Source organism: Aplysia californica, unplaced genomic scaffold (assembly GCF_000002075.1).
Source record: "Aplysia californica isolate F4 #8 unplaced genomic scaffold, AplCal3.0 scaffold00136, whole genome shotgun sequence".
NCBI classification, from domain to species: domain Eukaryota; kingdom Metazoa; phylum Mollusca; class Gastropoda; order Aplysiida; family Aplysiidae; genus Aplysia; species Aplysia californica.
This window is the reverse complement of record NW_004797406.1, coordinates 567894-579831: the sequence shown is the minus strand read 5'-3', so window position 1 is coordinate 579831 and position 11938 is coordinate 567894. Positions and strand designations below refer to the sequence as shown.

General features: G+C 38.8%; 1 protein-coding gene across 1 annotated transcript; it reads right to left on the bottom strand.

Annotated features, from left to right (window-relative positions):
* Positions 1-1373: 1373 nt before the first annotated feature.
* Positions 1374-11938, bottom strand: LOC101859564 (lactoylglutathione lyase). The gene is made up of 6 exons (XM_005096733.3): positions 11628-11938; positions 8190-8272; positions 6205-6345; positions 5551-5618; positions 4817-4906; positions 1374-2441 (listed from the first exon to the last, which is right to left on the bottom strand). The coding sequence occupies exons 1-6, from the start codon at positions 11685-11687 to the stop codon at positions 2368-2370; spliced, it is 516 nt and encodes a 171-aa protein (XP_005096790.1). The 5' UTR covers positions 11688-11938; the 3' UTR covers positions 1374-2367.

Sequence of the window (11938 nt, the reverse complement as noted above, 5' to 3'; positions counted from 1 at the left end):
AGTAGTTCCTTGTACTTGTACAGAAGAGATGCATGTCTAGTGGAAAGAAAGGCTTAAAAACGCTCCATTTTATCTGTTCAACCTGTCGTTTAAAAAATGCTAGATACTAGCTGTTGACAGCAGATGGATGGATAGAAGGATGGATGGATAGAAGGATAGATAGATAGATAGATAGATAGATAGATAGATAGATAGATAGATAGATAGATACTATCTCTCTTGTCCTGTTCCCCTCACTCTTTCTACCCCAGCTTCGCCACTGTTACCGTTACCTTGACCTTCACTTCTGAATTCTGAATTGAGTGGACCTTGGATTTAGGGGGGGGGGGACACACATACAAAAACGATAGAACAGTGGAAGGAACAGGAACAATATGTGGGCCAACATGTGTCAGCATGAGTAGACATTTTTCTTATCGTAAATGGCCCCTTGAACCAAGCCACTGTTAGAGAGGATAAAATACTTCCATGATACAAATGGAAAGCCAAAATGTGTTATAATTATCAAACTGTATAAGAAGACTAACATTCCTTGGGCCTTTGTCTGCCTCAAAATTGTGCCAAGTCATTACAACATCATAACCCCTACACTCACTCATCAAGCACCTTTTTGAGCATCCTTTTTGAGGATTAGATCAAGTTCAAAGAAGCTCACACCCTTGTGCTTCAAGGTACTATTAGAGTAGTGTTAATTACTACCAATGGAAATAAAGGTGGACATGGATGGGGAAGTGAGCCAAAAATAAAACTTGTGTTACAAGTACCAATTGTACTGTTGTTTTTTTTCAAGTGTGTGCAATAATATTATCTTCTTGACAGGTCTATGTCCTTCAATTTCTAAGCTTTTTGACTTCCTCAGTTGACTACTTAGGGGTAATCTATAAATAAACTCAGTGCACAGCAGCAGGAGGTGCAAAACCTCTACTACTACTAATGGAAAAATAACACATAGATAAACATCTACAATCAACAAAGTATACATGTGCTATATAACTTCGATGGGGTGCATAGCCTTCACTTTTTCCCCTTTGTTTTTGTTTTTTAATAAACAGAACCACATCGACACAATAATGGTAATTTAACGATAGGAAAAAGAAAGACAAGACAGACAGTAACATTAGTAACAACATGCAACAGAAGGAAAGTAAAAAAGGAGGACCTACTAGTGGCGCCTTCTAACCACCTGCTCCTGTTTCTTTATTCTTTCCACTGAGCCAAGTGCTCTGCCTTCAAAATGACCAACATGCTACACTGTACCATCCTCCAACAACTCAAATGGGAAAGAGTGGGATTCTGGTGGTGATGGTGGTTTGGAGTGGGGGGGGGGGGGGGGCGTATCTTTACAAAAATAAAAGTACTATAAAAAATAATCATTGTTGTTTGAAATATATCTCACTCTTTTATTAAGGCAGAACAAATCTGAGACATTCAAAGAAGACCAACAAAGAGGATTCACTTTTCAATTAAAGCAACAGTAGTATCAACATTTCCCAAAGCACCATCTTATCATCAAACGTTATCTTGCTTGGTCTTCAAACATAAGAATTCTATGGCAGAACAGGAATCACTTTGGGGTTTTTTTTATAACAGGATAGTGCTCTTTTCACATATATACACTGATTGTCTAAAGCTACAAAAAAATAGAACTTGTCACTAAATAGCTAACCTAATTAAATCATGTTTAAGAAAAAGGAGTAAACATTCTTTTTCATAAATCATAAATAATACATTACTTGACAAGTAATTACTGAAATGATGTCACACATTAACCACTGTGTCTGAAAAGTGGTGTCCTTCAATACCAACTATTACGTGGTCTCTTAAAGCTTCAATTACCACAAACAGTTTTGGAAAGGGTAAGTAATGCGAAGGGTTTTTTTTTTCTAATTTAAAGTGATGTGTGTATCCATGACCTATTCTTTGGACAAGAACAAACTCTAGATGACAAAGCACCAGCATTGTGGACTCTTCTAGAATCAGGCACTAGCCCTACAGCTAAACAGAGTAAAAATGCAGAAATGACCACACTGACCTGAGCCAAAGTCAAAGATTAAAGCCATAGACTTGTTGCATAAATATGCGTAAACTGTTTTAAATAGAGATGAGTTCAAATAGCATAGTAACAAAACTATCAGATCAACAACAAAAAGAAAATGGCTTGTAAAATCATAATATAATAACTTAAAGTACTACAAGAACTTGAGATGTAAATTCTGCATCCTCCTCTTCTTTCAGATCACACAAAACATAAAGGCCAACATATTGCATAAAAAACATACTCAAATGTTCTTTTACAGGCTTTGGCAAAGTTCTCGCAACAGAGACGCTGGCCTTTTACCTATACCCATGCATGTCTCTTTAACAAGATTAAAATTTGGGGTTTAAAATCTCAATCCAATAGCCATCAGGATCCTGAATGAAGGCCAATCCTTTCATTTTTCCTGGAAAAAGAAACAGAAAAGAAGTTTTGAACAAATAAAACTCATCTCCCTTGAAAAAAAACAATAAAAAGAACAAGGTTTGTATTACAATTTGAAAAAGAAGAAATTATGGACAGTCATTTCCACACAAAAATAACAACTTTACTGAAAAGTGTCATCAAAATATTAGTACAAGCAATCTATGCCAGAAACTTAATTCTTACAAAACTGTTACTGCTACATGTACCAATTTAAAAAAGAATCATAAAATTTTAATTTGGTACACAACAATGTAAGCTATTCATAGAAAATCAACATACATCGCAGTCCGTTCAAACCAAACAAGGTTATTCCAAAAACAGTGATAACTGAAAGAAAACAATATCCTCTTTTTTTTTTCATCTTTGGCTTTGTAATGTAAGAAAACTATTAAATAGCCAAAATACTCTCATTTCTAAACCAAAAAGAATTTCAACGATTATGTCATCTACATCAACACAAAAATAACAAGCATCTTAAAGTAACGCAGATCATCAAGTTTTTGGTGCTTCAAAACAAAAAAACGGAAGGCAAAGACATGAGAATGCACGTGTGTCAACTGAGGGTCACAGTGACATCACCAGTGTGCTCTTTGCTGACATTTATCACACAAACAATGGGCACAAACATTGTGTGTAGGCTTGTAACGCAAGGAAAACAACTATACATCTGTTGTGTGATCTTCAGTTGGTCATACCCGATTTACTGTCTGTGCAAAGCTAGTTTATGTAAGCACATCAGCATGTGACGGCAAGTCGTTTGTTTCAGGACATCACTGGTATTGGAATTTCTTTCTCACTTTACTTTCTACTCTTTTGTCTGTTCTGTGTGGCTGTTCGGCAGATTAAACAAGCTGACAATATTGGAGAGAAAAAACAATGGGAACAGCCTGCAGCTCAAATTGCAGTTGTTGCCAGTTGAAGAGGTAGATGAGAAATTTTTTTTAAACAAAAACGCACTTTGCAGAAAGCATGGCATTTGAAACTCTAAGCTTTCAACAATCATTGCGAATAATTTGAGCAATCCTCTCTAAACCCAAAACCTGACAATCCAACAATTTCAGTTTAAACAGAATCCACTGTTTTTCCCTTATATTATGTTATTTACTCACTTGAGCCTGAGCTATTTTTCACCCAACAAATATTGCAGCCTGACGGTTTGGGGTATATGAATTGTTAACCATTAAAAAACTGAGAAAGCTATCATAATTTTTCAAATGCAACGAAAGAAAGAAAGAAAAAAAGAAAGAAGGAAACGTTTTCACAGAAAGAGAAAAGAGTACCTAATTTGTCCCAATCGTTTTTATTTTATCAATATTTTGAAATAGTAATGTCTGAGGGTTATACATTTTTTTGTTTTTAGCGCCCTATTTGTAATAAAATCATCAAACAGAAAATAACTGCCCTGCATACATTGTTCATATTACTTCTTCTATGTGTTACAGAGAATGTTCTGAATAACTCAGGAACAGCATGCAAGCAGTTGATTTTAACTGATGTATGTTGAGTTTGGTGTGAAAGAATGAAATCCCGAGTCCAGTAGGAGTACACGATGCATTTGGCAAATGGCACGACAGTATCCTGTGGTTATAGTTCTGTCTGAAGTCCAAACTGAGATACTACTGTCCTTTTCTCACCTCGTGTATTGTTACACCTGTATCTAAAAGATTTAGTGCTACTGTTTCCACAACTAAAACTACAAGACGTGTAAAGTACTACTAGACTTGAAAGAATAAAGCTATTCCGATTCCTACTTTCACTTTCACCCAACTCCGACTCAAACTGTTCATTGCCTGAGCTACAGCCCTATCCATAGACCTTGCAACTTCTAGTTGGTTTGTGAGACATAGTGGGAGCTTTAGCCTTCTAGTTCACTATAAGACCTTTTAGACACTTCAAACATGTTTCATTTATGTCTTTGAGAGGCTATCTCCACTCTAAAAACGATTGCGGCTTTGATTCCCTTCCAGAGCTTCTATCGCAAAGCAGGGGATATTGACTTTGTTACAGTTCAAAAAGTGTCACAAACAACTTCATCAAATTTTTAACGAAACGAAACAAGTGGGTCAACTATTGGCTCGACGCTTCCTGCAACTTGTAACCGAAAAACACGGTAGATATCAATCGATAAAGCACATCCCATAAATACACAGCGGCACGTCCTTTTAATATACGTATATGGGCTCAAGTGAGTTAAACAGAATGCACCATAGCAATTTCACTGTTCCAACCACTCTTGCAAAAACAACATAAAGCAATTATTTTTCTCTCTCTTTCTCTCTTTTCTTTTCTTTTATCAAACCCTAGACAGCATTAGAAATAAGAAAACCATGCCAGCGGACAAATAATACATCTCACCTCCATCAGGTTTTTTGATGAAAGACACCCCAAGTTGTTCAAATCTTTCACAGGCCTTGTACACATCAGGGACGACCACACCTATGTGGCCTATTGGGAGGAAAGGAAAAAACAAAGACTTTCATATTAAAATGCCAAAAATACTAATAGCCCATCATTCCTGTTGATCAACATACAAAATATATTCAATTTGTGTGAAAAACAACAAACTTAGACCTAGAACCTCAAAAATCACGCAAATATTCTTCCACATTTTACTACCTATCTATTAGGCCTACTCCAGGCAAGTATAAAACAAAACTCAGGCAAAAAAAATGTACATGCTTCAATTTTCAAAGTTGATTTAGGATAAGCATTGTTATACATATATTGTTGAAAGAGCAGCTTGCAACCACTCAATATTCTTGGTAGCATCATCACTATGACTTTCCCTATTCACATCAATACAATCATCCAGATCATTATTCCTGTTGTGAACCATTTACTCAGCCGTAAAAGACTGTTATTTTCAGACAGGTACGGGCTCAAGGTGAATGAAAAACTTAAAGAAATGAAAAATATTTGAACACTAGCACCTTTTTACTGCTCATGAAAATCTTAACAATAGTGTCAAAGCTGTACTGAGCTAATGGACACCACCTGTGATCGGGCTAGGTCAAATTCTTGAAATGCACTGATCTACCAGTTATCTCTTTCAATTGATTTTTGTCCTAAAGTTAAAAACATTAACTCACCGAAACCTTTGGGGTCTGAATTTCCATTGTGGTACACCTCTTTCTCTTCATTTTCAGTCCCATAATTACTGGTGAATAAGAACGGTAGAAAAAGTATTAAAATATGTAAGTGTGGGTGAGGATTGGGAGGGAGGGGTCACTTGACCTAGAGACAAAGTTTTTTTTTTTTAATAGTAAAATACTCTACTAAACTTAATAGGTTGTCTTAAGGGCCAAGCACTTGCAGGGAGGTAAGAGCTGGTAACAGATAAAAAAAGAAGCTGGTGTGCAGTATTTTGATGTGAGGAAGGCTTTGAGGCACAGAGCTCACCTTGTCTGCTATAAGTAAAAGACTCTGGTACAACTCTCTGCAAGCAAATTCATTCTGGGCACTTTTTCCATCATGATCCCAGGATACGATGAAACAGAACCTTGTCATCACAGACATATTTGAAGGTCGCAAATGTTTACTGCCTACCTCTACAACACTTTGGCAGAAAAAAGCTGAAAAGAAGTTAACATAGGGGGAATACTTATAGTTCTTCATCGGTCCATAATAAAAAAAACTGTTGAAACTCTCATCTGTACAAACAATCAATAGCATCTTCAAACACAGTAAAAGGTGATGAACATAACACCTAGCGGTACACTTTGTACAATCAAACAGTAACTCACTGTGTAAGCTCCAGGGTGGCTTTCCTTGAAAAGCAGAATTTAGCCCTTTCTTTAGGATCTGTCGGAATATCCTCAGGCTTCTCAAAGCCCATGAAATACAAAGTGAACTCCATGTCTGGAAAATCCCACTGATGCAACAGCCTGTAAAAAATGAATCATTTATTATTCCTGAGTATCTTTTAGAACAATACAATGAAAAAGGGATTTTGATACTCATTAACCTTTCTAGTTATAGAATCCACAAAAATAGACATATGGCACATTGCACACTGCCCCCCACCCCCACCCCCGTTCTCTCTCTCTCTCTCTCTCTCTCTCTCTCTCTCTCTCTCTCTCTCTCTCTCTCTCTCTCTCTCTCTCTCTCTCTCTCTCTCTCTCTCTATCTCTCTCTCTCTCTCTCTCACACACACACACACACACACACACACACACACACACATGCACGAACGCACACATGCAGGCACACACGCACATTTGCAGCACAAGTTGCAGTGTAAAGCCTAGCATACAGGAATGTCTGGTTCCACAGACCAGCATGCAAATCATTGCATAGATCTTTGCCTATACAATACCATACCATACCACACTATACCATACCATACCACACCACACCACATCACACCACACCACACCATACCATACCACACTATACCATACCATACCATACCACACCACACCACACCATACTATCACTGTTCAATAGCCAGGGGACAAAATTTATGACTATCTGTCTGCATCTCTGCTGACATTCTTCCACTCCACGCACTGCTTATCACTCAAGAGCCAAGAGGAAGGGGCAAAGGAGGTGAGTGGGTGGGGGCAGAAAGAGGAGAAGAAAGCAGACGACAGAGCATTGCTAGAGAGCAGGAAAGGAGGTGAAAAGAGACAATTTTAGAGAAGTAAAGTTTTCAGTCGCTACACGGGTTTGAACCCGGGACCTTTGAATGAGAGGAGAACGTCTTAACCTCTAGGCTACGAGAGCCCCCCTTCTGAGTATGGGGGGGGGAATGTTCTACCAACATTTAGGGATCAGATGGACAGACAGGGTCACCAACGAGGAAGTGTTAAAGAAAACAAGACAGATACCAGTCAGAGATGAGGTAGGAACAAGGCGGTGGTGATGGATTGGACATACTCTCAGGAAGTCAGGCACCTGCATAACAAAGATAGTTTTGGATTGAAATCCACAGGGTAAAAGATCAAGGGGAAGACCACATGGAACCAGGAGAAGGATTACAGAAATTAATGTAGGCCTACAGAAAAGTGGGAAGACGGAATAACATCAAGAGCTTAGCCCAGGATAGAGGAAAGTGGAAAATGTTTGTCCGTGGTCTATACCCTGGTGCAGGGTGAGAAAGGCAATGATGAACATTTAGGGACTAAAATATAGGCCTATTCATTGCAATCACTTTACTGTTTACAATCTTTGATTGTGCCTAGGCGAAACATATTCGTGCAAAAAATTTTAGTTCAAACAATGAAAACAATCATCATAGGGGAATTAACACACAATCTGCATGAGAAGATATTATCGTATTTTGGGTAGTGAGTGTTATTTTTAGGAAAAATCCTATTAAGATAGGATATGAATATCTAATCTTGATGGCATACCTATAAACAAAATTTCTCATTTTAACTAGTCATATTATGCAGGACGCCTGCAAAGGGTAGGCCTCTACTTGTGGGTGGTTGGAGGATGTGGTTTGATCTTTCTTTCCTTGAAAAACATCTTTCATCCTGATCTCTCCTCCTCCTGTTCTAGGTATGTCACCCTTTAGGAACACCTCTAGTCTTCTGCACTTAATTTTCAGGAACACCTCTAATCTTCTGCACTTATATGACCTATTTGTGTTGAAAGTGCCATGAAACTCTAAAACTCAAACAGTACTAGATCTAGTTGAAGAAACATCTGTTCTATGTGTAAAAAAAGTATGACAACATAATTTGACCAAAAAAACGAACAAAAAAACAGATACTCAACGTACGACATGCCCATAACTCTTGAATAGAAATCAAGGGATCTCTTTGGGTCTTTTATTCTCAACATGGTCTGCTGAAAGAAAAATCCCTGTGGAAAGTAAAGAGACAGTGTCAGTGAGCTCTGACTCATGCACAACACTAGTACAGCCATCATCACAGTAGAGAACTAGCGTATGTATATTATTTGACTCCAAAACCATACATGATCATATTAAAAAACTCAACTATAACTGAAGAGCAGCCTGGATGGTAAGATGACATTCCCATGACAGAAGCACTGCCTTGCCAACTTGCCAACAGGGACTTCACAAAAATGATCAGCATCCACTCTGATTTTACATTTCTTCACTCTAATCTACTAGGTCTCTTTTTAAAAAATCATTCCAATTCATAGAACACTACTTTTTACATACAAAATGGCACCAGTAGTAGTGCATACTATTACACAGTAAACCCTGACACATAACACTAAACTTCATTGGACTAAAGATTCTCTTCACGTAAAGCAGATTTCGTGTTGTTAAGCAGAGTGATACTAAAAAGAATAGATATTATTTTAAAAGGGGTGTGAAGCCTACTATTTAGGTCAGATGCTAGGCCTTGTTTTTGTATTTTCAATAAGTTTAATTATTTAGTATGAGCAGAGCTGCTCACTTTTGTAACTGCATAAAAAAGGGAAACCTTATTTTCAACTTCAAAAAGATGCCTTGGCTGCACAAAATGAAAATGAGGCTTAAAGGGTAGTGTTGTAATGCTTTACTTAGACCATTATCCACGCTATTACTCTCAGTAAATAGGATCAAAAACATTATATTGAACACATGCATAATGTTCATTGAAAACAGCAGGCTACTATAATGAAGGGGAAAAATGTAAACAGTTCTGCTAGAATTTTTATTGGGATTCTAAAAAAAAATATTGTTTTTTAAGGAGAGGGGTGGATTTCGGTGGGTTTTTCAAACAATAGGCTTACATTGTTGTCATTATCTTTACGTCCCCACTGACACAAAATTAGGAGGTGGGCTAGACGACTCTGTCACTGTAACAGCACTACACACGAGCTGAGAGGGACACATCATACAACATCTCAGAAAAAAGACCAATACTCAGTAAAAATGTTCCTGACTCAGGGATCAAACTTACCTCTTTTCATGACAGTGAAGCACCTAACCTTACAACAAATGGTGACAAACAACGCTCTGTTTCTCCGAACCCTTGGGAAAATAAACTTGGTCTCTATTTCTCCGAACGGTTTCCGTTCTCAAGATTTTTTGGTTAGCCTTCTAAAGCCTATTTGCGAATGTAGTGGCCCTAGGCACGCGCACATGTGTGAGTGTGTGTGTGTGAGTAAGTATATGTATAGTTAGTTTTAGTAGAGGTTTTACGGCGCTCGCAACTGCTTAAGGTCACATGAGCGCCAGAAAATTAGAGGTGTTACAAGAGAGTAACGAACATAAAAAAGAAGAAGGGGAGATAAGGACGACAGATGTTTGATAGGAAAGAAGAAGCACACCACACCAGAGCACCCGCCAACCACCCACATGTGTGTATGTTCAATGAATAAGAGTGTGTATGTATGTGTGTGTGTGTGTGTGAGTGTGTTTGTGTGTGTGTGTGTGTGTGTGTGTGTGTGTGTGTGTGTGTGTGTGTGTGTGTGTGTGTGTGTGTGTGTGTGTGTGTGTGTGTGTGTGTGTGTGTGAGTGTGTAAGGTGTGAACGGGGGTGAGGGGGGAGGGCAAGGAGGGAATTTTTTTTTTAGGTTTTGCTTTAGAGGTGACTAAATGCAAAATAGGTTATTGCCAAAGTCGAGCAGTCTTGTTTTCCCACAGTAACTTTTGAAGGTAATTTCAAATGAAGTATAGTTCGGGAACCTTGCCCCAACCACAATTGAAGTATCTGAATATTCAGACATCTAAAAATCTCTAGCTCTAGAAATTGAATTCGATGGAAAAAATTCTTCTTCCCAGTCCTCGCAGAATGGCAGAATAAAAGACAACGCCAAACTCTCGCAAATAATCAAAAAATCTCAAGAACTTAAATCATTCGGAGAAATAGAGGTCAAATTTTCCCAAGCGTTCAGAGAAGAAATAGTCACTTTGATTTTTAAATTGTTGAAATGCATAGAATATACTGCAGTTTAACCTTTGCCATTATCATGCCTAGTCAGAAGGCCCAGTATCCAAAGGCTACTATCTAGATCTAAATCTAGATAGCCTAGAAGTTGAAGATCTAATCTAGTCTGGGAAGAGTTCCGCAGAGGGTCGGCACTTACTAACCGTGACAAGGTCCACTGAGCAAACTATTCAAATTCAAGAGTAATGGTTAGGGCTAGGCTTAGGGTGAGTAGTATTTTTGTTTAGGTTTAGGGTTAGGACCCTGGAAGTGCGCAAGCATATAAAGGGCATGAGCCAGGCTACTTGGGAAACGCGCAGGCCCTATATAATAGGGCAGACCTACTTTGACCGGGAAGCCCGCAGGCCCAATATAAAGGGCATAGACGCTGACCTTTTTCAATGGGAAATTTCAGTATTCCTTATTTGGAAAAGGACGTAGATCTAGATCTAGTAAATTACAGGTCAAAGTTATAAATAGTGACCAATGACTTTGCAAGTTATCTTGACGTTGTAGAGCGTCTTTTGGCCGAGATATGGGAGGACTTCCGTAACGAGCGACCACTATGAGACAGAGCAGAATTGAGGGGTAGGGGTAGGGGTAGGGGTAGGGGTAGGGGTAGGGGTAAGGGTAGGGTTAGGGTTAGGGGTAGGGGTAGGGGTAGGGGTAGGGGTAGGGGTAGGGTTAGGGGTAAGGGTAGGGTTAGGGTTAGGGGTAGGGGTAGGGGTAGGGGTAGGGGTAGGGGTAGGGGTAGGTCTAGGCCACTTCTTTATTGTGTTTGATGGGGTGGTCGCTCGTTACGGAAGTCCTTCCCGAGATATAATAGGCCGATAAAGTGACGCGGTTCCAGCTGAGCGACTGCACACTATGTCTCTATGTGTTATCACTTGTTTCGCCGTGCTGATGTAGATTACTAATTGGTTGAGTTTATATCGCGTTTCGTTTTGTGCTTTGTAAGTATTTATTTGATTGCTTCATTTTTGAATGGCTAATTCTATCAGCTTTAAGAAAAGATATAGATTCTATATGGTTTTATATGCCTTTTAATTTTATCATCTGTGGAGCCGTGAATGGTCATTTTTCAGTAGCAGGTATACATCTCGGGTATCTCAGCCTCAGCTGGTATCCCCCCGCTTCTAGGGCCAGACTAGGGTTAGATATCTAGGTAAGATATAAAAAATATAAAAAACTAGGGTTAGGGTAGACTCTATACCCCGCTCAAAATATCCCATCTCTTGTACGTTGTTGGTCGGCCGGCCCTCTGCGGAACTCCTCCCTCTATCTAGATCTACATCTAGATTCTAGTCTAATAACTGCAAAATAAAAATTTACCTCTGTCTCAGGTGGAGGAGGTGCGCAAGCCTTTTGAGCTTCATCACTGGTGAGCGGCATGTTTAGACTTTTGGTGAGTATAACTATAGTGTATAGTAGTCTTTGCAGAACAAGGAAACGTGAGCACTTGCTTGCTGAGCCAAGGTAGACGAGAAATATGTGACCTGACAGAGTGATGGAGATAACCAAACTGCTAATTTCACACTGACGACGCCGGAGTTGATCCTAGAGTCTAGATTCTAGATCTATATCTATATCTAGTCCAAGTCCATGCAGAGAAGAGTGAGCAGATCACAAATTATAGGCTACAG